The following is a 26,324-nucleotide window of genomic DNA, read 5'->3' on the forward strand; positions in this document are numbered from 1 at the left end:
AATTATGTTATGATAAACCTGATAAGCCTTGGATTTAAAATGCTAAGGCCTTTAAAGGAACAGTTTTGTATTTAGTATAGTGTGAGTGATTAGCATTAGAAGAACATTGGCATTGCAGAAATTTTTCAGTACCAAAATTTCAAGTGCCATAAGCTCTAACTTCAAGCGAGTGAGTGAGTAAAAGAAGTAATAAATTGGAGTGATGCCTCCTGGCTGGGAAAAAGTCACTGGGAAGGGAACTTGCAGCATGGAGCTTTTTTAATAAAGTCATGAAACAATAGAAAATCATGAGTAGAAAATTTTGGCAAACCAAGATTTTAAAAAAATAGTCTGGCCCTGGAGATGTTGCTCAATGTTGTGGTTAGAGCATCAGCCTGCGCACCAAAGGGTCTCGGGTTCGATTCCCAGTCAAGGTCATGTACCTAGGTTGGGGGTTCACTCCCTAGCTCCAATCAGGGCACATGCAGGAGGCAATCAGTAAATGTGTCTTTCTCACATCGATGTTTCTCTCTCTCTCCACTCCTCCCTCCCTTCCACTCTTTCTGAAAAGCAATGAAAAAAATATCCTCAGGTGAGGATTAACCAAAAAAAAAAAAGAAAAGAAAGGAAGGTCTGATTGTTTAAGAAAAAAATAACTGTCTAACGCAGGCGTCCTCAAACTACGGCACGTGGGCCACATGCGGGTGTTTTTGCCATTTTGTTTTTTTACTTCAAAATAAGATATGTGCAGTGTGCATAGAAATTTGTTCATAGTTTTTTTTAAACTATAGTCCGGCCCTCCAACGGTCTGAGGGACAGTGAACTGGCCCCCTGTTTAAAAAGTTTGAGGACCCCTGGTCTAATGGATAATCTCTAAAAGAAGAAATACTGCACACAGTAAAGGTAATGAGATTTGAAGGAGGAGATTGAAAATTTAACACAATGAAAATGATAAATTTGTCAGGACCATGGAGCAAGGCCATCACCAGTACTTGCTTTTCCCTTCATCCATCTTTGACAATACTTAAAAATTTGGAGGAAAAGATATTGAGTAATCCTTTATTTCTTCTAACCTCATTACAAATGTTATCCTACCTAATAAAAGAGTAATATGCAAATTGACCCTAACTCCACTACACCCACAAGCCACGCCCACCAGCCAATCAGGAGCAAATATGCAAATAAACCCAACCAAGATGGCTACAGCCACAGAGAGCAGGAGGGAGGCTTGGGTTTCCCCGGTAACAAAGGAAGCCAAGCTTTCCACCTGCCGTTGCCAGCCTAAGCCTCCACTCAAGGCTACAAAGTTTCAATTATAGAAGGTAAACAAATCCAAATAGAAATGGCGGCAGCTACGGAGCTGGAAAGAGCAGGAGGCAAGGGTTGCCCCCTGGCAATGGAGGAAGCAAAGTTTCTGCAGCCCTGGCTGGCCTAGGTCTCCGCTCCAGGCTACAAAGTTTCAATTATAGAAGATACATCAATCCCAAGAGAAATGGCTGCTGGCCATGGAGTGAGCAGGAGGCTTGGCTCCGCTCCAGGCTACAAAGTTTCAATTGTAGAAGGTAAATAAATCCCAGATACCAGGGCCTCTGCTTGGGTCACCAGGGGGCATGGCCGGCCTGCAAACCACCACAGGCTCTTCACCCAGGCCACCCCACACCCCAAAGGAACCCCCACCCTGAGCCGGGATACCCTTCAGGGCAAACCAGCTGGCCCCCACCCATGCACCAGGCCTCTTATCCTATCTAATAAAAGAGTAATATGCAGATTGACCATCAATCTAACACACAAGATGGCTGCCCCCATGTGGTCAAAGATGGCTGCTACCATGTGGACACAAGATGGCCACCACAAGATGGCCAGCAGGGGAGGGCAGTTGGGAGGGACCAGGCCTGCAAGGGAGGGCAGTTGGGGGCAATCAAGCCTGCAGGGGAGAGCAGTTGGGAGGGACCCAGGCCTGCAAGGGAGGGCAGTTAGGGGTGACCAGGCCTAAAGGGGAGGGCAGTTAGGGGCAAACAGCTGGCAGGGGAGCAGTTAGGCATCAATCAGGCTGGCATGGGAGTGGTTAGGGGGTGATCAGACTGGCAGGCAGAAGCGGTTAGGGGCAATCAGGAAGGCAGGCAGGCGAGCAGTTGGGAACCAGCAGTCCTGGATTGTGAGAGGGATGTCCGACTGCCCGTTTAGGCCCGATCCTGGTGGGATCAGGCCTAAACGGGCAGTTGGACATCCCTCGAGGGGTCCCAGATTGGAGAGGGTGCAGGCTGGCCTGAGGGACACCCCCTCACACACCCCCATGCACGAATTTCGTGCACTGGGCCTCTAGTATATAATAAAAGCCTAATATGCAAATCGAACCAACGGCGGAATGAAGAGGGAATGACCGGTCGCTATGATACGCACTGACCACCAGGGGGCAGATGCTCAACACAGGAGCTGCCCCCAACCCACAGGCCCCAGGCCAGCCAAGGCAGGTGCCAGTAGGGGCCCCCTGATCACCCCACCGGTCGCCCCGCAGAGGGAGGTGACCGGCAGCAGCGGCGGGGGGTGGGGCCGGTGAGCGGGTGGTGCCAGGCCAGCCAAAGCGGGTGCCAGCGGGGGAGCCCCCACAGATCAGCCCTGATTGCCGACCAGGCCTAGGGACCCTACCCATGCATGAATTTCGTGCACCGGACCTCTAGATGAATATATAAATGAATGAAACACCATTACAATACTGGTATTGGTAGAAGGATCTAGCATTTATTATGCCAACCTGGATGTAGAAAGTTTACTGGTTGCTCTAATCTAAGTTTTCATATCAGAGTTAAAAGGGGGTGCATTAAATTATCACATTCCTGAGTAAATAATGAAATACTGGCTACTGTACAAATAAACTCTACAATCTCATTGGCTTAATTAAGAAGTTTACTATTTGCTCACTAAGGTCTGATTGGTCAGCAAAACAGAAGAGACCACTGTTCCCTGTCATTTAGGGACTCGGACTTCCCAAGGCTTTGCTATCTTCAATCCTGGCTTCCACCATTACCCAGAACGAGGCATCCAGACATAAGATAGAAGAAAGTAGGAGATCACAAAGAAGAATTTTATGGGGCAGACATGGAAGTGGAATATATCTCTTATATCCACGTATCATTAGTCAGAACTCAGTCATATGGCCACCCCTAGTTGCAGAGAATGCTGGGGGGAAATAGTCTGGCTGTGCACTCAAAAAAAAAGAGAAATAAATTTGGTGATCAGAAAGCCACTCTTTGTAGGGCAACCATCTGGCCTACACAGTGCATTTTAAAGCAGAGTGTAACAAAATATTTAAAATGGAATCCTACTCTATCAAACCATTTCCCCCTCAAGTCTAGGGAAATGCCAATTATAAGGAGCCAGAGCAAGAATTTGGCCAAGAGGCTAATCATGTTGTAGGAAATGAGTTGTGAGTTTCTTCCCCTCGAGGTACCATGTCTGCGCTACTGATGACAGTGGAGAGATATGACTTGGTTGCCTGGTGCCACCACCAGCACTTGCTCTTCCCTTCATCCATGTGATGCAAGGTAGGAATTCAAAACAGGCAAATACACAGGTACTTCCCCAATTCAACCAGCACCAGGAGAATGAATCCTGAAGTGTGGCAGTTGAAAGAGCACAGAAAAAGACAACAGTCCTTGTATAACCATACTACTATTTACGAGTCTGGCAACAGATGAAAATCTTTCCTGACTCTCAGGTGCCTCGTGTAAAATGCGGATAATCATTCCTGCTGTATATGCTCCTCTCCTATGGGTGAGGTGGTCAGAGTTCAACTGGTGAAGAAAAGTACCAATGAAAGGCTATAACAGAGAATAAACAGCTACTGAAAAGACAGAGAGCAAGTAGGTGATAGAAAATTAGGGAAGAGAGCAATCTATTGAATAAGCCTATTGCTGTGATAGTTGTGGAAGAAAGTGGCAATAACCTAACAGGAAAAAAATTATAAGATATAAATTTTCCAAGAGCTTGAAAAGAAATAAAATTGGTCATGACACACCCCTTGAAAAAGATTTTATGGAAATTCAGAACTTACTCAAATACAGCTGGAACCAAACATACTCCCAGGCACAAATCTAAAGGGTAAAGAAAAAAACGTCAAAAGCTAGGTGCAATTATAGGTAGCAATGAATGACATTTTCCACATCGTTTCCAAATTGGGACCACTTTCCTCCCGATTTGAGTAGGAGGCCAAGGTGAAATTATATACCACCTGCTCCACTAACTTGCACCTGTTACTCTGTGTTTAGAACTTACACAGTTTTTCTTATAATTTTGAGTCCTTACAATACCCAAGGAAGAAATAATAGAGGCTAATAATATCCATACCTTCTCAAAAAATGTGCCAACAAGTGATTGCCTATAAATGTGGCTCATAATTTTTTTTACAATATCCAGACTCTTTTTTCCCCCCCAAGAAATGAAGATTGTGTGACTTTAATGCCTACATGTAGAAAATATTTGTTGCAGAGAAGTTACCAGAAATTCTTGGGCTTTGTTTTCCAGAGACACTTACAGTATAATAAACAAAGAAGACTAATTCTGCACTATCATAGGTCTTCTGTCATTTAATCAGTGGCTCTGAAACACAGACACAGTGCAGCAGTTTTAGGATGACAAGGCAAGAATGAGCCTGAAAATAAAGCAGCTTTATCTCAAAAATGACCTGAATGTCATCAGAGCCAAAGTACCCTAAGATTCTCATTAGAGTGATGCCATTAAGTAGAAAACTGCAGAACCATTCGTTAAGGATCCCTGCAGCAGCTAATAAGTGAGGTTTGAGGATAGGCTGTCCTTTCTTTTAAAAATGAAACCTTTTGCCCTGGCCAGTGTGGCTGTTAATTGAGCATTGTCCCATGTACCAAAAGGTTGCCGGTTCAATTCCCATTCAGGGTACATGCCTGGGTTGCCAGTTAGGCAACCTATCAATGTTTCACTCTCACATGAATGTTTCTCTCTCTCTCCTTCTCCCTTCCTCTTTCTCTAAAACTCAATTTAAAATCTTTTTTTTTTTATGAAACCTTTTTAAACTTTTCAGAGCTCCATACTTCAAGACATAACATATCACATTCCAAATAACACCTGAGGATCAAATGTCTCATAATGTCCAACAGATCACCAGCCACCTGGTGCAAAGAACAGTTAGGCTACTCGAACGACTTCCTTTTTATAAAGCAGAGAGCAAAGCCAGCATGCATAACAAGAATGTAGTTCAGCCTAGCCAGCATGGCTCAGTGGGTGAGCGTCGACCTATGAACTGTGAGGTCATGGTTCAATTCCTGATCAGGGCACATGCCCAGGTTGTAGGCTTGATCTCCAGTGAGGGGCGTGCAGGAGGCAGCCAGTCAATTATTCTCTCTCATCATTGATGTTTCTCTCTCCTTCTCCCTCTCCCTTCCTCTCTAAAGTCAATAAAAATATTTTTTTAAAAAGAATGTAGTTTATTCTCCAATCCTGTTTTCTTCACAGAAACTCCCATTAAATGCTCATGACAAGAGATGTTGACATGTTATTAAAACTTGCCTCTAAGAAGTTTAAAGCTCTTGGCTCAAATTATCCCACAAGTCTGTCCTGTGAGCAAGATGACTGATAACTTGCATCAAGAAAGTCTTGAATCATTACTTCCTTGCTCTCCTAAAACATGTGTTTCTTCCTGGGCCACATCCCTTTCCTTCCATCCTTGTCTCTATCTTCTTTCTGCCTCATCCTCTCCAGCAATTGCTTCAGCAATTCTTCCCTCTCTCTTTTTTTTTCTGAACCATCAGTCTTGTCACTATCTCCTGGATCCTCCCCTCCCCATCAGCCTACAATTATGCTATTATTTCTCTCATTTTCTCTAATTTCTCAGTCCAATTACCATTTCTCTCCTTACTTTTGCATCAAAAATTCTTTAAAAAGTTGTCTGCACTCATTGTCTCCAACTCCTCCCCTCCTCCCATTCATTCTCGAATCCATCACTGAAATCAATGACCTCCACATAGTGAAATCCAAAGTTCAAGCCTCAGCCTCATCTTACATGACTCCCTGGCTGCCTTCGACACTACTGATCACTTCCTCCTCCTTCATTTTCTTTATTTGTCTTCCAGGACACACTTCCCTAATTTTTTTCTCACTACACTAGCTGTTTGTTCTCAGTCTCTTTTGCTGATTCCTCTTCATCTCCCTGAGCTCTATAAAATAAAGCCAGTGGGCCCAGGACTTAATACTTAAACCTCTTGTCTTCTCTATTTACGCTCACTCTCTAGGTGATCTCATTCCATCTCATGTCTTTAAATCTATAAGCTGATGACTCCTAAATTTACATTCCAAGTGAGACGTTGCCCCTGAAGCCAGGCCAATATATCCAACTAACTATTGACCTCTCTGCTTAAGCATTTAAAAGGCATCTCAAGGGTTATCATATCTAAAATAATGGATCCCCAAATCAACATCCTCCTGCAGACCTATCCACCATATTTAATGGCAACTCTAACAGCTCCTCGGGCTAAAAACCTGGTATAATCTCCGTATCTTTTTCTCACCCACCCTGCATCTGATCCATCAGCCAATTCTGATAGTTCTCCATTCAAAATATATCCAGAACCCAATTCCTTCTGTCATCACTCCAGCTCCAGCCTCCATCTATGTTGGCTGGTTTTCCTATACATGCCCCACTGTAATCTATTATTAAACTCAGCAACCCAAGTGATGCTTTTAAACCATAAATCTAATAATGTCATTCCCCCTCTCAGAACCCTACAGTGGCATCCCATCTCACTCCTTCCTATGGCCTTCAAATCCTATGTGAGGTGACTCTTTACTTCTCCAACATCATATTCTACCACAGGCTCCCTCATTTACTCCCCGCTCCCAGTCATTCTGCCATCCTTATCATTTCTCCAATATGCTAGCCATTCTCCTACATCAGGGCACTGCCCTTGCAACTCCCTATCTGAAATCCTCATCCCCCAGATGTTCCCATAGCTAATTTCCTCATGTCCCCAGGTCTTTACTTAAAAGTCACCTTCTCAGTGAGGTCCTCCCTGGTCACCCCATCTACAATTTCAACCCTGCCTCCACATTTCCTATCCCTTTCCATGCTTTTTTATCCTTAGCACTAATCACTGTCGAACATATTACATATTTTACTTATTCACCTTCTTATTAACTCAATAAAATATACATTCCATGTGGGCAGGAGGTTTGCCTATTTGGTACACTACTATACCTTAAGCCCCTCGTACAAATATTCACTAAATAGTTGTTGAATAAATGAATGTGTAATCTGTTTAATTTATTTATGTACCATGAATGAGAATCCCAGAGTAGAAACTGTTACCCCACTGCAAAAAGTCATCATCCCTAGGAACTCACCTATGTGTAAGTATCCTCAGCTCAAGTATAGCCTCGACTGTGCACAAAGCCTTGAAGTTAAGAACCTTAGCCAAGGAGCTTTGTGCAGTCTTCTCTAAGCTTCTACCGCCCTCCAACCCTACCCGTTATCACTCTGTGTTTAGGGCCTCTGCCTTTCCCAACTCCTCACTGATGCTGGATCCAAGCCCACCCCAGTCTCTTAAAAATCAGTGTTCAGATTACAGGAAGATTTTTTTAAAATTAGTAGGACAACCAAGAACAACTACAATCCAGTAGTGTTTGGGGCCAAAGAAATTAATTTCGTATTTCACCATCTGAGAATTCTTCCATTAAAAAAAAAAAACTGATTTTGTTTTGAATTCAGCTCTAACAGTGGACACAAAATCCCCTGGACTGTGTGCTTTAGCCTGTTAAAGTCTTTATTGTAGGACTCACCACCTTCAGAGAGTCCATTTCTTTCTTCTAAATAATAAGGACCCCAATGCAGGGATATCATCGTGTTGTTGCTCCTAAATGCATTCACTACCTGGAGACGATCTATCTTCTGCAGAGAAGCCATTATGGCCTCTGATGCATCTCCCTTTTTAGCAGCTTATTGATCCACAAGTGCCCAGCCAGCCATACCTCCACAGATATGTGTAACAAAAGCTGATACAGGCATGCTGCTGGCACAGAAGCATAAAAGTCCCTCTTAGAACTGTTAGTGACTCTGCTGAACCAAAGAGATGAAATGCCACCTTCCAGTTTGAACTAACCCTCTGGGTTCCTATAGATTTTAAAATAAACATATATGAGAAGGGTTTTCTAGGGTAAGGGTTACCCACCATTTTAGGAGACTCACATTACTATATAACTCATCATATTTTTCATAATTACTTTTACAACTAAAGCCAGCTCTTTAAAGCACCAGTTTAGCCTGGCCGGCCTGGCACCGTGGTTGAGCATCAGCCTATGAACCAGGAGATCACGGTTCGATTCCCTGTTGGGGCACATGCCCGAGTTGTGTGCTCAATCCCTAGTGTGGGGCATGCAGGAGGCAGCTGATCAATGATTCTCTCTCATCGTTGATGTTTCTATCTCTCTTTCCCTCTCCCTTCCTCTTTGAAATAAATAGAAATATATATTTAAAAATAAAACACCAGTTGGGATTCCTACCCAATGGTTACTACTGAATTATACTCTGAATTTGATCTGTAGCACTTTATACAACTTGAGCAGAAGGTAGTGAAAATCAGTATTCTAGCTCAAACCCAGCATAGCCTTAACTAGTATAAGTCCTGGAGTTATGGTGGTCATAGATAATGTTTCCTTGATATGAATCACTTATTCAACCTGGTTCAGAGAACCAAGCAATGCAGCTGCATCTATATTTATCTACTGAAACCTAAAGAATTACTCTACTTATCGAATGAGATGGCCATGGGTTCCTCCCTTAGCAGGTCCTGTGGCTACAGGAAAATTCCTTAAACCTTCACTGTGAAATGACCCAGTCTGAGTAACAGTCACTATCATTTTGGAAGAGAATCCACTTCTCTGTGAGACCCTGAAGAATGAACATCTCTTTCATCCATCGTTGAACTGGACTTGGTGGTCTTCACAAGCTGAGATGTGTTGACTGACCCCAATGCCTTTCTGTCCTCAAGCCCCCTGTGGAGGACGAATGACTTTTGTGAACGATGCTGTTCACCAACCACAATGGAGCCAGATATGCCATGACCCAGCCCTCTTGAAAGTCATGAAGAATGAAATGAGGTATGAACCAGATAGGAGTCAGTCACAGAAGGCCCAGTCTCTGTTTCTCATTCATTATCTGACCAAAATCACCACCAGAAGAGATTTGAGGAAGCTGCCCTAAATAAACAGTTGGGAGGGAGGCTTCATGGGGGTAGCCTGAAGACATTCCTGATGATAAAAAATTTTAAACTTCTGAGAGAAATCCTGAAGGAACTGTCAAATATGCTAGACCCAACAGTAAATTTGGAAAATCATATCCACGATAGGAACAAGAAATGTAGGTAGCCTTCTCTTTATCCAGTGTACTGTGAAAGGGAAGACCAGCCTAGGAAAGGCATGAAGAGGAGAGAAAAGTGGGCAAGACCATAATGAAGAGGCCTAATCCAGGAAAAATGGAATAGTCCCCACTTGAAATTCTCCTCTTGTGAATCAGAAATATGGGTGCTTTAGAAAAATACAAACCTTAACAAAGGAAATAAATTGAAGTTTATCACATGCATTACAGAACAATTCACAGCAGGTTTCCTGTTAATAGTGAGTCTCCCTAGTCCAATGAAATCATGGCTCTTTGTTAAATAACATTTCCAGATCGACTGCATTAACTGAAGTAAACTTTCATTCATTCAACAAATAAGTATTAAATACCTATTGTGGCCCATGCATTATGCAAAACACTGCAGATAAAAAGATGAATAAGAAATAGTTCAAAACCAGTTTCAAAAAGAAGGGGAACATATGGAGAAACAAAATGTCACTGGTGCTAGGGAGGGGTTGTGTTTGGTGAGTGACAGAGAGCTAAGGAGGAAAAAGGCAATGCAACCTGGGAGATGGGGTGAGAGAACACCAAGCAAGACGAGGAGGAGGGGCCTGAAGCTGATTCCAAAAAAATAAACAGGTGTTAGCCAAGCAGACTGGGGGTGCGGGGAGGGACAAGCAAAAACAGGGACTTCCAGGCAATGGAAGAAGCTTCATAAATAAAGACTCCCAAGGCATAAAACAGCGTAACCTGTTCGGGGACCCAGAAGACCCTCACTGGGGCTGGAGGAGGTAAAGAAAAGTATGCAAAAGGGTGAGATGGACAAACGGGAGGGCATGTTGCAGGAGCTGTGAGGACTTACGTGCCAAAGTGAGGATGATGGACCTTATCCTGACTGATGGAGTAAAGCGATAACATGCTTAGATTTACATTTAGAAATAATCACTCTGAACAGAAAGCACTGACAAGAGATGAGATTAGGGAATGGGGAAACCGAAGAGTGCCTCAAGAGCACGATGGTGAGGGCCTGGCAGCAGCATTCAAGTAGGATGGGGAGATGAACCTAACAGTATGAGGAGTAAAGGTGACTTGTTCCCACCTGGGTGAGTAGGGCAGGAAGGAAGAGAGCCCTAAGGATGATGCTCAAGTGTCTGGTTTGGGCAAGTAGAGAGGCAGTGATGTCATTCCCTAAGACAGAGGAACATGAAGGAGAAATGACTGGGGGAGAGAGGAGGGGAGGCAGAAGATATGTTCTTTTGGACCCATGGAACATCCAAGTGGAGATATCCAGTAGGTGAGATGTTTGGGTGGAAAGTCTGAGCGAGAGAGTTTCAGTGCAATAAGTCATGGGCATCAAGGCGTGAAAATGGTCCTAGATGTGAATGAGATTGATCAGTGAGTGTGTGAAGGGTGAGGAAGAGAGGTGGATTCCTAGAGAACACCACGGGTTGAGAAAGAAGAGCCAGCGAAGGAAGGGAGTAAGGACAGAAACGGAAGCATACCCAGGAGAGAATGGTGTCTCCAAAGCTAGGGAAGGCAAAGTTTTCTTTTCTTTTTTTCTTTCTTTTCTTTTAAATCCTCATTGGAGGATATTTTTTTCATTGTCAGAGCGGAAGGGAGGGGAGAGAGAGGAAGAAGGGAAGGAGAGAGTGAGAGACATCAATGTGAAAGAGACACATCGACTGGTTGCCTCCTGCACAGACACCGACCCAACCAGGCCTGGGGATCATACCCTCAACTGAGGTACATGCCCTTGACAGAGAATTGAACACATGATTGAACCCGCAACCCTTTGGTCCACAGGCTGACACTCTAACCACTGAGCCAAACCAGCCAGGGCAAGAAGGCAAAGTTTTCAAGGAGAAGGAGCAGTCCCAGCCTGGGGACAGGGGAGGATACTGGGTGCCCTGAAAATGCAGGAGAGGAAGAGAAGAAAGCCAGGCCAGGAGAAAGGCCACCCTTGGAAAGAACCTGGGCTAAGCAGGATTGCCTTCTACTTCCTGTGTGTTGACATAGTCAGGGAGGAGGGAGAGGGAGGGAGAGGGAGGGAGAGGGAGGGAGAGGGAGGGAGAGGGAGAGGAAGGGAGAGAGGGAGGGAGAGGGAGGGAGAGGCTGGAGACACAGAGGCCAGCCTTTCCCAAAGTGGAAGGTCATTCACTGAAGGAAGTGCAGACGTGCCACCTGAGTCCACCTCCCCACAGAGCGTGATGAATAAAGCAGCTCACCCACCTGGGACCTTTTGATGCAGGGCTGCCTGGAGCTGCACCTGAGCAGCTCGTCAGCCCTGCGGTTACGGAAGCATGAGCATGGAAGTTATTCTGCCTGAACACCCCTGAAATGGATAAACCTGGGGGCTTTCATGATCCCTAGTAACTGTCAGCCCAGCCTGGGTGTTTTAAAGCACTATCAGGTATAAATGGAGCCCTTGCCGACATTCTGGTGGGACTTTTCTGTTCCAGCTCTCGCTGGTATAAATAGAGTGAGAACCTATCCCTATCCTAGGAGTGGGGCTCTTGGCTGAAGTCACCCTCACAATTCTAAGAATAAGACTCTGTACTGTATTCATCAATCATAAAACGACTTCAAGTTCCACCAACTAACACTCTCTGTTTCAAAAGTGATATGAAAACTGCTGAAAAAGTAAAGTACAATTCTGACACCTTCTTAGTAACTCTTTTTCTTAATTCTTAGTGCTTTTTCTTTCTTAGTTCACGTGAGTTCTTCCCTGGGGTTCAAATGCCTTCCCAGATGTTGGTGCTCAAGCCCTGATCAAGTTCATCGGAAGGATAGCTATAGTTTAACTTTCTAACCCTTGCAACTCTTGGGGTTTTTTTGTTCATTTGTTTGTTTTTACTTTGTTTTGTTTTTAATCTGATATGGAATATTTATTTATTTATTTATTTATTTATTTATATTTATTTATTTATTTATAGAGACAGAGGGAGGAAGAGAGATTGATTTGATATTCCTTTTATTTATTCATTCATTGGTAGCTTCTTTTTTTCTTTTTTGTTAATCCTCACCCGAGGATATTTTTCCATTGATTTTTAGAGAGAGCGGAAGGGAGGGGTCAAGACAGAGAGAGAGAAACATTGATGATGTGAGAGAAACAAATTAATTGGTTGCCTCTGGAAAATGCTTCAACCAGGACTGGGGATTGAGCCTGCATCTCAGGTATGTGCCCTTGGCCGGCATCAAACCTGGGACCCTTCAGTCCGCAGGCCAACACTCTGTCCACTAAGCCAAACTGGCTAGGGCTGGAACTCGTGGTTTTTCCATGAGCTTTGGGACATTTACAAATGGGGCGGGGGGATGATTTGTACATTGGTCTCTATCCCAGAAATAAATCAGTTTAAAGCCCTAATTTCTTCTACTTAATACCACATCAGAAAATAATGAAACTTAATTTTATTCTTTCTAAACCCTTCCCATGAGCTACTGTTAGTAAAAACTGTTGGTTAGGGGTTACCTGATTTTCCTCTTCTCTAAATGCTTCTTGCTACTACTTAAAAGTCAGTCTCAGATAGCCTCAAACACAAAGTTTTCCAAGAATGTTCCTTAAAGAACCTGTCTCCTGTACACTGAACGGTACAGTCTGAATAAAATGTTAACTCTTATCCGAACTGTAGCAACCTTCCACACAACTGGAGTGTGCAAGCATGTGGATGCCCCACTTGCTTCAGATCTTTCTGTTTGTTTTTCTAGGAAATAAAATATCACAGATGATTTTAAAACACCTTCCCAATTCCATCTCTTTCCCTGTCTTGAGAAAGGTAAGCATCATCCTTCATGTTATGTTTATCGGTCCCAGGCATATTTTCCATAAATACAATGCAAATATGTTTCCATAAACAATATCTGATGTTATTTGATGTTTTTAAGCTTTGTATAAATGGCATCATAGTCTTCATTTCATTCTGCACCCAGCTTTTTTCACTCAAGTTTTATGTTTATCCATTTGAAAACATGTAGAGCCATCATACTTATTGTACATATACTACGATAGCTTCCACTGTATGACTATGCCATACTGCAATATCAATTTTCGTATTAATGGACACCTACATTTATCATCTTTGTTTATGTACTCATTTTGCGTTACAAACAGTGGTGCCATGGACATGCTCGGATGCGTTTCATGTACTTGTGTGCACGTAGCCAGGAAGAGAAGTTCCAGGCTGCAAGGTACATGTGTCCTCAGCCCCAGGAGACAGGAGACAGCTACACCCCGTGCTGTGTTAGCGGACATACAGCAGCACATGAGCACAGAGCTTCTTGAAGGTAAAAACAATCTTATTACGTCCAGGTCTGCAAAATACTCCAGGGCCTTGGGGAATAGGAGTCATGTTTGTCTAAACAGAATTGCTATTAGAAAGATGAAGAGAAATTCAGGGCAAAGCTGAATGAGAGAGGCTCTAGAGCAGTAGAGCAGATCAAGTGTCCGACAGGGTGAGGTTCGGCATACAGAACAGCAGGGCGTTTTAAAACGCAGGAAATGATATAACTTTATGAAGATGACCTAATATCAAGTAAATTGCCTTTTCTTGGCAAAATACTTTGACGCCAAAAAAAAATCAATTGAAATAATTCAGACACTGCAGTCTCCCATAAAAGCAGCAAATCTGTGAAACTTCCTTGAAAGCCAAAAGCAGCTTCTCCTCAGAATAAACATCACCTGTAAAAGATTCCCAGTGACTTTTGGACAGGCCTTTAAACATCATCTCCCTGTGGATAAATTTATAAAAAATAAGCTTTCATCCTTGAATCACCTGTTCATTACCTGACATATTTATACTTGGTGTTATTTTTAAATATTGCTGAATAAAATGTCTCTGAAATGATTTCTAAAATTCTGGTAGTGAAGGCTGCCTCTTGGGAGAGGCTCTAAGAGTCTGGGAGAAAGGGTGGGTGGACAATAATTACCTCATCAAAATAAATTAATAAATTTAAAATGAGGCCAAGGCTTCACCTTGTCAATCCACAGATAACCTCTCGGAGAGTCTCCCTAGTTCTGCAAAGCCTCCCCTACGTGCTCCGAAACCCAGGGACTCTCAGGCCCCCAGCACCTAAATCTCTCCGCATGCCAACCTCAGGGTGGTATTTGTTACTCTCCTTTAACACATCCTCCATTTTTTGCTCTTTGGGGACAGGAACTATGGATTTCATTCAGGGTCCTCCACCCTAAGAAATGTGCCTAATGTAGTTGGAACTCAAAAGACATTTTTAGAATAAATAGAGTGAAGTGTTCTTCATCATACAATAATTTTTAAAAGACCCAAGGAATGTATTCATTACTTTTTTATATATGGGTGTTCTTTAAAAGTTTTATTTAGAAAAACAAACAAAAAAAAAAAGATAGAATGCTCAAAACTGTTTAAGTGTAAGACCTCTGAGAAAAAGAATTTTGTCTGTTTTATTAGCTGCTGTCCCAAGCACACTTGGGCTAGTGTTTAGCACACAATAAGTGCTCAATAAATGTGTTGAATGAATGAAGATCCTTGGCTATAAAATAGTCTACACAATGACCAGTCATCTAGTTCCTTTCTCTACTGAGTTTTTAAGTTTCATTCTTAATTTAATTAATTGTGGTAAAATATACATAACATGAATTTTTAACTATTTTTAAGTGTATAATTCAGTGGCATTAAATACATTCACACTGGTGTGCAGCCATCACCACCTTTCTCCATTCAGTTTTTAAATTTTTAACCCCAATCTGCAACATGGCATGGCAAATCATTAGAAAGAAAACAGGTGAGTTTTTATTACATGATTCTATATGGGTATGGAATTAGCTGCTTTGTTTTCCACCTCCTCCGATTATAAACTAGCACCTGGGATGCCCCCTTTAGGGATGTCTCCCTTTCTCTGTCTCCATACTGCTCTCTGTCTCTCTCTTCTTTCCCCCACTTCCCCTTCCCTCTCTTTTCACCTTCTCTCAACCATTACCTACTATTTACTTTCTATCACTTAAATTTAACTTTCTCATCAAATGTTAAAGTGTGAAAGGGCTTGAAGTTTATATTATCCAAACCCATTATTTTACACTAGGGGCTCAGTGCACGAATTCGTACACCTTGAAAGGAACTATGGGCTGCGAGGCTGCAATGGACACAGGAGTGGGTGACAGCCCATCCTCCACACTAGCGCCCAGCCCCTCCCGCTGCAGCCCCCAGTCCCCTGTCTGCTGGCAGCCCCACTCCCGCTGCTGCCACTCCCATGCGCTAACAGTACCAGCCCCACTCACACCTGCTGACGGTGCAGAGCGATTGGGGCCGGTGCCAGCAGCGGGTGGGAGGAAGCCAGTGCTGTCAGCAGGTGCAAGCAGTGGCTGCTGCCCTGATCGCCCCTCAGGAGCAGGGGGTGGTGGAGAAGCCCCTCAGGAGCAGGGGGAGGTGGAGAAGCCCTCAGGAGCAATCAGGCCGGCAGCCACCACTCACAGCTGCTGAGGGCGACGAGCAATCGGGACTGGCACCCGGCGCCGGCAGTGGGTGTGAGTGGTGGTTCCGGTGCCAGCAGTGGGTGCGAGCGCTGGGTGGGATCACAGCACGCAGGAGCAAAGAATTTTCAGTAACCACCAGAGACTCGCCCTGATGACAGCGATAAGCACCCTGCCTTGGTCTGGCGCCCCCGTTCACCAGCTCCACCATCCCGCCACAGCCGACACCCGCCATGTTCCGCACACGCACAGCTAATATATGGTGGTCAGTGTACGTCATAGAGACCGGTTGTTCGGTTGTTCTGCCATTCAGTCTATTTGCATATTAGCCTTTTATTATATAGGATAGGAAGTAAGGAAGTCCTTTAAAAAGATGCATGCATTGTCTCAATAACAGCAGATGCCCAATCAAGATGTTAGAACAAATTTGCTATCTACTCATCCACCAAGTGTGCAGTCCCTCCTCTCTGTGTATTGCTTGGGGTATGTAATTATAAAAGTATCTGCATTTGAATGAACATTTGTGACTACTGTCTAATGTCTAGATGTATATGGGCATATCTGTGTGTGTCTGTGTGTGTGTGCATGTGTGTTTGTGTGTGTGTGTGTGTGTGTGTGTATGTGTGTGTGTGAAGGGTCAAACTAACCCAGAGTTTGTTTAGGATTCTATCTGAAGGCTTAGAATCACCTACTAATAGCACAGAAGGAGAAAATACTTTTAACTGACAATCCAAAGTGGGATATACCAATCGATCCTCTAAATTGATTCTTATCCTAGTAAAAGAATAAATAAGCCGACCTTCTTGAACAGAAATAAGGCTCTTGACTTTGTTGACCCAATAAGAACAGCTCACCCCTGAGTTCCCTAACTAGCTGATCCCTCATCCAGTTGATACTGACATGACCTCCTGAGGAAGAACCTGTTCCAACCACTCATGACAATGAACTTGAGAACCATGAGCTAGAGTGTAAGCTCCCTCAGGACAGGAACCACATTATGCCTCTTTCTTCTCCCCCAACACTTAGCAGAGGGCTCAGCACACAGCAGGTATTCAAAACAATTCTCTCTACCCCACCCTCTCTCTCTTCCCATCCATACATTTGCCCATAGAATCACAGGGCTCCTTCCCTGTCAAATCTCACTGATAAGTTATATTTTCAATATGTCAGGGGAGGAGCGATGTGACTAAGAGTGCACTGACGTGTACATCTGGGAGTACATATAAGGGTATGCACAGGGATCATGCTATATATAAAGACCGTGGGTGTCTGTATGTGTTTGCCTGTGAACAGGTTATGGCTCCCTATGTTATAAAACCAAAACTAATGGAACTATTTAATTCTTGGCTTACATGCACTTTGTGCTTCCTAAGGGCAAAGACACTTCATGGCCCTCACTGCCTTACCTTATATAATACATTGATTAGTTCATTAGACATTATTTTTTATTCCATACATATTTATTTATTGTCAGGCTCTACCCCCTGGAAGGTTAGCTTCTCCATAATGCCCAGCCCCAAAGCCTTCAATAAATATTTGTGGAATGAATGAGGATGTCCTTCATATCTATAACCTCAGTATCTACCACAGTGGACAAAGTAAATACTCAAAAACATATGAAAACAATGTGTGTGCGCTTTGGTCAGCAGGTCTCAAAGCGAGATGCGAGCCACGTGAAAATACCTTCCTTCTCAGGTCTCACCTCAGGGAGATTCCAAAATGACTTCCTGTTTCTTTAACAACTCAGGGGATCAATATGCCAACTTCTTTTCCACCCTATCCCTGCCCCAACAGACTATGGTGACAGTAGAGTACAGTGGGTGAGTTCCCAAACCTGGAGCCAGAGTTCGAATCCAGCACCTTCATGAGACTTGGCAAGTTCATTGGCCTTTCTGTGCCTCCATTTCCTCAATTATAAAATAGGGATAAAATAATAGTAATAGAGTATTATTATGAAGAATAAATTAGCTAATATATGTAAAACTCTTAGAAGAGTACCTGGCATCGACATTGGCAATTATTACTATTGATCATCTTTCCCACCAAGTCAACTTTGCCAGAAACTTATAATGAAGTTGGGACAGGGAAAGGACAGAGAAAAAGAGAAGCATGTAAGAATTCTGTGAGTCAAAGATGGGAAAATTAATAAAATATATACGTAGCATAAAATTAAAAACTTCTTCCCCAAAACATTCAAGTAGCAATGTTTCTTCACAAGTGTAGAATGATATACTTAAATTTAAGCCCGAGTTAACATGTTTAGTTATCCTCTCCTGAAACAAAGTATGTGTTTGGTCTTTTTAGAGGCTATAGGCCCACGTAGCACTCAAAACAGATCTTTCTGTGATGATGGGCAAGCTCTCTAATCTGCACTGTCCCATACCATAAGCCACTAACCACACATGGCTATTGAGCATGTATAATGTGGCCAATGTGACTAAGGAAGTGAATTTTTTATTTTATTTACTTTTGATTATTTTACATTTAAATAGCCACATGTGGCTCGTGGCTGCCCTATGGGGCAGCATAGCTACAGGAGACTTGAGTACACAAGCTCCTTGACTTGGTTCCTGCCTGCTTCTCCTGCTCCTGGTCTGCTCCTCTCCTTCACCTCAGAAATCACACTCACAAGGCCAAGCAACTACTGTTTCACACTCCATGGCCGTGCATACTCTGGCCTCTTGGCCTGAAATGCCCTTCCTCTCCAGCCACCTCCAAACTCCATGAAAATCTTGATCAGATTTCAATTCTCCGAGGCAACTCTGCTTCACCCACCTCCCGCCTTACCTCCTCCCACTGCTGACACAATCTATCACTGCCTCCTCTTCATTTTTCTGAGTGTATCTGTTGCTCTCACTGTCCCATAGTTGTCATTTATTCTCTGTGGTGCTAACAAACCATGGAAATTTTGAAGACTGAATCTCATTCATTCCTTCATCCTAGTGATGTGTGCCCATCACACAATAGGTGCACAGCAAATATTTGCTGAGTACATTATTAATTTGTGGATATGTATAATATTTTATTAAAATAAGTCTCAAGCTATTGACAACCACTCTGTGATTATGGAAACTATGTAGGTCAAATTCTATTATAAGGCCTGTTATCAAATAATTTTTAAAAGTTCTTAGAATCTCAATTGAAGGTCTACTTATTTCAAGTATAGCGTTTCAGTAGAAATCAAAGAATTTAAATGTGTCCTGGAACAAAATCCTACCTGTAGCTGCTCCTCCTAAAGGTCTGGAAGTCTCTTGGATTTCAGAAACCGATCCTGTCATTGATCTGCCCCCTGTGCTTGCAGTGACTTACTAGGGAGACATGGACAAGGTTGAACAGCAAGAAGACGGAGGACCTGATTGTGGGCACTGTTATAGGGGAATTCAAGGGTACTCTATCCTTGCTACACCCTCTACCCAATCCTACCTCCAAGAAGGAAATGATTAAAATATAATCTAATGGGAACAATAATGATTGTGAGTGATTTGTATCTGTTCAATGATGTATGTTGTTACCCCCCCCCCAAAAAAAAGTATTGTTTCCCTTATTCCTTAACAAAGCTTTTGCTCCAAAAAAAAAAAATATTTCTTGTTAAATCCTGTAGCATGTTACAATATTAACCTGCCCTGAGAGCCACGCTGGTTCTTTGTTTTTTTTTCTGTGTTCCTACAATTAGAAAAAGCACTTGATAGATACATTTCTGTGAACCTAATTTGTAGGAGATATTTCCCAAGTAGCACCCATCTGGTGGCTGTATTTTACAAATGATTATCTTTCCTGCCCTCCAGGAACTCACAGTTCAATAACACAAACACACACACAGTGACCAGAAATGTGTATTTGTGGGTACAGTCACCGCGGCTGGGCACTGAAGACATGGATTTCAGAAAGAACATGAATCCAAAAAACTTTATCTTCAAATCAAATATTGATCTGACTTTTGTTTTCTTTTTTGTTTGTCTTTTGTTGTTGTTGTTGATCCTCACCTGAGGATATCTTTTCATTGATTTTTAGAGAGACTAGAAGGGAGGAGGAGAGACAGAGAGAGGGAAACATCTATATGAGAGAGACACACAGATTAATTGCCTCCTGCATAGGCTCTGACCAGGACCAGGGTTCGAGGCTGCAACTGAGGTATGTGGCCTTGACCAGAATTGAACCTGGGACCCTTCAATCCGGGAGCCAATGCTCTATGCACTGAGTAAAACTGGCTAGAGCAACTTTTGATTTCTTATTAATTGTGTGATTTTGTTTTGTTTTTAAATGCACAAACAGCACTTTCTAATGTAATGAACATTGATTTAACAAATGATTGAGTTCTCAGGGGCTGTATGACCATTTAGATAAATCTCTAATTTTCCCACAATGTTTCAAAGAAAGACAAAGGCCTAAGATATCTTTTGAGGCTGATAATGAACACTGTGAGATAAAAATCTTTCCCTAAGATGCCCTAGATCTAAATATAGGGATATATTCATTTATTTTTCTAAAATTCCTTCTAAAATCTGCCCATTTGGGAAGAATACTGATTAAATCTAGAAATTATATTCGGTATATTATTGGAATGACTTGTGAATTCTACTAATAAAAGATGTACTTATTTCCAAAATGTTTCTATTGCTGCTTATAGAAGATCTGGCTTTCAAAGATTCTGTTTTGAGGTTAAAAATTAAGATAGTGACCTTAAGCCTCTGAAGATTTGTAATGCTGGCATGCCATCTATCTCAATAATACCCAACAAGAATGTCAAATGGACAGAACGGCCATGGTGAGCAGGTGCTTGCAACTGACAGTGATTGCTATATTTTGGGTGATGGGGAACAGGATGTCCATTAGTTGGAGTGAAATACAATGCCCTGCCAACTCTAGGTATCAGTGCATTCAATCCCCCTGCTGTGCCATGTCCATTTTCTGTTGCTGCAATTAAAAATTGGTCAATACACAGTCAAAATGTTGTACATTCCTCCCTTATCCCTTTCCCTGTCACTGTGTTTCCAGCTCACCGGAAGAACATGTCACTATGGTAACCAATCCCTCTGGTGCACAGACCAAGTCAACCTTTCTAGCTGGATTGCTAAGCAGAGCAACAGGGAATCAAAGCCCTCATTGCAACCATCAGAAGCCATGAATGCCACCCTCCTTTTTTTAAGTGGGGTTAACCAATACCAGATGGAAGGACACCTGTCTTGTTTCAGGAGACGTTCGAGGCAGGAAATTCAAGAATGTCCTTCAGTAAATCCTACCAGTGTTTATCAGTCATTATTAACATGAATTCTTCCTCACATTTCGGCTAACTTCCTACCATTCCAATTTTAATGAAAGCAGAAAATGAGGGATAAAGCAACACTTTATGAATCTGAGAATCTGAAAACTACTATGAAGTCACCCATGGTCAAAAACTATTCTGCTTGCTCTTCTTTTCCCAAAATCCAAACCCGAGTTGCTCTCTTCTGGAATTCTCTAATATCCATATGTCTTTACAGAGTTGTAGAGCTCCAGATGGGTCACCCTGCTCTAAAAAGTGCCTAACATGAAACAGATGTGATGTTTATAATATTAACACACTCGAAGCCAAATTAGCTAAAATCCCTAGTCATTTTACAGAACCTACAACACAAGCATTAAGATGGGTTCTGTCTGGTCTTACCTCACCTAAGTCTGAATGGCCACCTAGACCAGACCTACTGCTTGTCATTCTTAAACAACTGACATTTTTATTGACAGTTTTTATCCATTTCAACATTTTTATAAATTAAAGAATATCTGTTCTCACAAATTATATTTTAAAACAGCATCAAACCTCCATTATAATATTAAGAGTCATTAAGAACTGTTTTATATCTTGGCCTCAAAGGCTGCTGATAAATAACATCGTTTTCAGCTTACCACCACCATTTAATAGTTGAAAAGAATGAAACATAGCAGGGAGTAAAAGAAGACTCTTGAAATCACACCACATCTTCCAAGACATAGCTACCATAGAAGAGCAATATTAATATATATCCAGCCCTAGCCAGTGTGGCTCAGTGGACAGAGTGTCGGCCTGTGGACTGAAGGGTCCCAGGTTTGATTCTGGTCAAGGGCACATGCCTCGGTTGCAGGCTCAATCTCCAGTGTGGGGCAGGCCGGAGGCAGCCGATCAATGATTCTCTCTCATCATTGATGTTTCTATCTCTCTCTCCCTCTCCATTCCTCTCTGAAATCAATAAAAATATATTTAAAGTATATTTTAGTGGGTTAATAGAACAGGATGGTCCCCAAAGTATATGTCATGCAAAATTTACAAATTTCACTTTAAAGCAGACTTTAAAATGTATGTAATCGTACTAAAGTATCAAATTTTTATGGTTTGTAAATACAGGTTTTTTTCCTGTTTTGGTACACTTTGGTATGGTATTTTTTTCTCTGAATTGCCCACTTTGTTGTTACCTGAAAAACTACTTTTTTGTGCTTGTTAGACCCCGCTAAATATTGCAGACACACAAGTCATTTGTCAACCACTTTCTCAAAAGGAGAAATCAAGAATCGTGGTAATATGCCACTGGTCAACAGGCTCTGGGCTGCCATAGGGCAGGAGCTGGAATTTGTTGATATTTATATGACCAATGCCTGCAACATGCCTGGTAGAGCACAGCACTTAGCAAACGTTCCTGGCATCCGTAAGGCCTTCTGTTTGAGATGTTTCCCCCACTTCCCCTTGATGAATCAGTTCAACATCTAAAAAGATTAAAACTAGGAGTCTGACTACCCCAACAGCTCACTCTTAAAGGGCTTCCTCTGTTAACAGCACATTATAGATTCCCTTCCTTTTCAGAGCCTGATCCAGCATTATCCTACCCTGGACCATGAGAATCTCATCAGACAAATGCAAGACAAGAGGCGAGTAGGGAGGGAGAGGTGAGCCTCTGACACCAGCTATTGGGAGGCAAGTTGTGGCCACTCCGAGGTTTGGGAGAGCCTGATAACCTGACGTCCTGGACCCAGGAGGCTTGCTAGACCTCCGCCAGGCTCAGGAGGGAGAGGGCTGCCGGGCCTAGCTGGGGCCAGGCTCTCCGCAGCGCCACGCCTCGCTGCTGGTGCTTACCTTTACGAATGAGAGCGGCGATCTCCGGGTCGAAGCCCAGCCGGTGGCACTTTCTCCAGAGGCCCATGTTGGTGGAGTTGTACTGCCGGCTGCATTCGTCAATGGGGCTCATGGCGAAGAGCTGCCTGCGGTTCCGGGCCCGGAGGAGTTTGCCCTCCCAGCGGTCCAGGCGCGAGCGGCTCGCCCGGAGCGGCAAGTTGTTGTTGTTGTTGTAAATGAAGCCAGGATCGATCCGGCGGGTGTTGAAGGCCTTGCACCTCTCCCTGTGCTTCCTGGCGTCCGTCTCGTACCAGTGGTCCGAGCAGATGGCCACGGCCAGCATGCCGAGGGCGCAGAGCGCTAGCGAGAGGCCCGTGTAGAGCAGTAACCTTCCGGCAGCCATGCCTCCGCTTCGCGGCTACACCATGGGCATGATCCGCCGCAGCTTCGCCTTCCCTCCGCGCGCCCGGAACAAAGCGGCGGGCGGCCGAGCCAAAGGGGGGAGGGGGGCAGGAGGGGACTCGCGGCGGCTACCCGTCGCCCCCCGCCTGCCTGCGCGCGGCTCCGGGAGTACTGGGGTGGGGGCGGGCAGCCTACAAAGTTCTGATCCGGAGGGGCTCTGGCGGGCTCCTGGGCATCCTCCGGGGCAGGTACAGCCTCGGGCGGCAGTGAGCAAGGCGAGGCCGCCTCCCCCGTCCCTCTCTGCCCCGCAGGCAGCGATTGCTCGGAACCGGCCGAATCCGCACACAGCTCCGGGCGCCGCAGCCCTCCGGCCGGAAACTAAACACCAAGTGCCCTCGACTGCAATGGGGTTGCTGGGCTTTCTCTGTGAAGGCGACGACGGGGCCCACTCACCCAGCTTTCTTGGGGTGAGGGCGGGCAGTCAGGAGGCGCTACTCAATGACAGGATGCACTGAACCCCCGCGAAGCGGCCGGTCCGCGAAGGAAACCTCTAGATGCCAGGCTGGCTGCCCGAGTCTCGCCTATGTCTCCCTCTCAGCGACTCTCCCCCTTCCGGTCTGCCAAGAAATGTTTTTTTCTGAGTCGGGTCTTTTAGAAATCTCCGTCCTCCGGTCACCAGCAGGTCCCTTGCTCTGTCTGGCCAGCACGCTGCGCTCAGAGGTGGGCTCCCCGTGGGCGCACGGTCTTGGCCGACCTTTCGTAGCGAGCTCCTGGTTCTGCCTTTGGCCTAGCCATTCAAGCCTCCCCTCGGGCCGGACGGCGTTACCCGACGAACCGTGGCCCGGGGTTTGTGGCGACTGGGGGGCAGCTGGCTGGAGCAAGGGGTAGGCTGAGCCGAGGAAGGCGCACCCGGCAGGGCGCACGGCACGGGATGCGCGGAGCTGGGCGCGCGGCGCCTTCAACACCATGGACAGGTCGCACGATCTCGGCGCGCAGCCCGCCAGGCAGCCAGTCCCCCGGGCGTCATGCCGCCTGCCTCTGCGCCGTCTTCTTCTTGGAGTGTCCGCCCGGCCTCCTCCAGGCCCGCCTCTCTCTCGTGCCGCCGCCTCACTTCATCTGGCTCCCGTGGAGCCCGGGAACGTGCCGCCCAGGTGCAAAGAAAATACTGCAGGCACTGAACACAGAGGCCCAGCCCTTCAAAACAACCCGCCCCTTCCCTGCCACCTGAGCCCGGCGCTCTCGCACCGTGTCTGCTTTGCCCAAGTACGGTCAGCTGCTCTCAGATTGCACCATTTTCTACGCAGCCCACCCAGGGCCAAGACGCCGGCTCACTCGGCAGCGTGCAGAGTAGCGTCCTGGCCTCCGCGTCCCACGATCGGAGCTCCCTGCGCGCGGTGGTCGCCGAGGTGGATGGGGCGAGGGTGGGGGAGGGAGGCTGGGTCGCTCGCCTTCCCCTCCCTGCCTCCTCTAGCCGCCGCGGCTCCGGGGCTTCGCAGGCTAGGCTAGTGCTGGGGAGCGGGAGCCGAGGCTGCGCCCGGAGGGCTGGGGAAACCGCCTGGCCCGGGTGCAGGCGCCGGAGGAAGCCACTGCTGCGCGCTCTCTCTCGGGCGCCGGGCGCTGCAGCCTTGGCTAAAACCCACAGACGAGAACACGGAGCGTGCAGCCCTAGGCTAGTGATGTCATCCGTGCAACGTGAGCCTCATCTCTTATTTTTCTAGCCTCCTTAAAGATAAACTGCACCATTTCCCAGGCACGAAATGTCTAAGCCTTATTCTTTGACCAGGCAAGTCAATGGTGTCGAGATAGGTATGTGCCCATCACATCCATATTTATGCACATATACATATATGTGGTATGTAGCATGTTTGCATGCATTATTATAAATTTAGGAATGTAGCCTCCATCTCTCCCGTTTCTCTCTCCAGTGGTGGGAAATTCCCTCAAATCGGGCACAGTTCTTTAAAGAAAAGACTGCTTATTGCGGAGTGGGCATTCTGGGAGACTGAAGTTCGCTGCGTCCCCGGTTTGCGTCGCTGATGTCTTGGATCCAGTTTGATCTTTGTTTTCCCCAGGAAGCCCCCGGCGCTGTCTCGCTAGCTATAGGCGTTTGCTCCAGGGGCTGATCGCGTCCGCAGGTTATCACCGCCAGCCCCACGCCAGCACCAGACTCCCCGACACACACCCACTTCCACCTCCCTCCTCAGAAGGAAAAAAAGAAAGAAAGAAAATTGGTCCCTTCAAGACAAGAAGAGAATTTTAATTGAGAGGGTGCTTAACGTATTTTGAAAACGCTCGGGGGGGGGGGTCGCGCTTTGAGGAGGGGAGTGGGGTTCAATGAAACGTGGGTGTGGGATTTGTCCTTATCTGGGTGGCCGCTGAATTTAGGCTCTGCCCAGGCTCTGGGAGGTAGTGCGGGACCCCAGACCTTGAGCTGGTGGGCCGCAGGCGAGTCCCACTTCATCCCACTTCCCTGCTCACGTGAGACAGCGCCGCAAAGGCCGGGAGCCTCCCGCCCAGGTTGAAACCCTAGATTTTTCACTCTAATGCTCACCCCTCATTTTACCCTCACTCCAAAGTCGAGGGCCCACTCTGCTGCGTGAAGAACTGCCCCCAGAAAAAAAGAGTTTCCGGCATGCTTTTTTGCACAATGGGGCCTGCAAGCCAAAATGAGCGCACCTCCACCATATTTTTTTTTTTCTTTTTTCTCCTTCCTGCGTTTTGAAAATCGCCTACGAGGCGTTTCAGTGCCATCTAGTGGGGGAGGGGCGTGCCTCACTTTTCCTCCCTTGATGCTGCAATGGGATTTGCTGAAAGGACAGCAGAAACTGGGGATGTCCGCGGATCTCGGATGCCTGGCTGGGCAGGGACTGTCGGCATGTGTCCTTTGCCAGCTCCGGGTCCCCTGGGTTCCCTAGGCTGATGAGGCGGAGCCAAGAGACTTTGGCCCCAATGGCTTCTCACCTTTCTTTCCACCCTTCTCTTACCAATTCTCCCTCCCCCAACAGTGAAAATATGGAAACAAGGGCAAACACTCAGCACACAAGCAGACAATGTCATAAATTTCTGGAGCTATTCTTTTCTGTAAA

General features: G+C 45.2%; 1 protein-coding gene across 2 annotated transcripts in view; it reads right to left on the reverse strand.

The window, feature by feature from the left end:
- TMEM178B (transmembrane protein 178B) overlaps nt 1–24,613 on the reverse strand; it is a 326,714-nt gene extending 302,101 nt beyond the window's left edge. For both annotated transcript variants that reach the window (XM_054726389.1, XM_008150466.3), the window contains exon 1: nt 22,858–24,613. In XM_054726389.1, the coding sequence (XP_054582364.1) occupies nt 22,858–23,239 (382 nt within the window). In that variant the 5' untranslated portion in view covers nt 23,240–24,613. The remainder of the gene's footprint in view (nt 1–22,857) is intronic.
- Between the last annotated feature and the right edge of the window lie 1,711 nt (nt 24,614–26,324).

This window comes from Eptesicus fuscus, chromosome 14 (assembly GCF_027574615.1).
Source record: "Eptesicus fuscus isolate TK198812 chromosome 14, DD_ASM_mEF_20220401, whole genome shotgun sequence".
Lineage (NCBI taxonomy): Eukaryota > Metazoa > Chordata > Mammalia > Chiroptera > Vespertilionidae > Eptesicus > Eptesicus fuscus.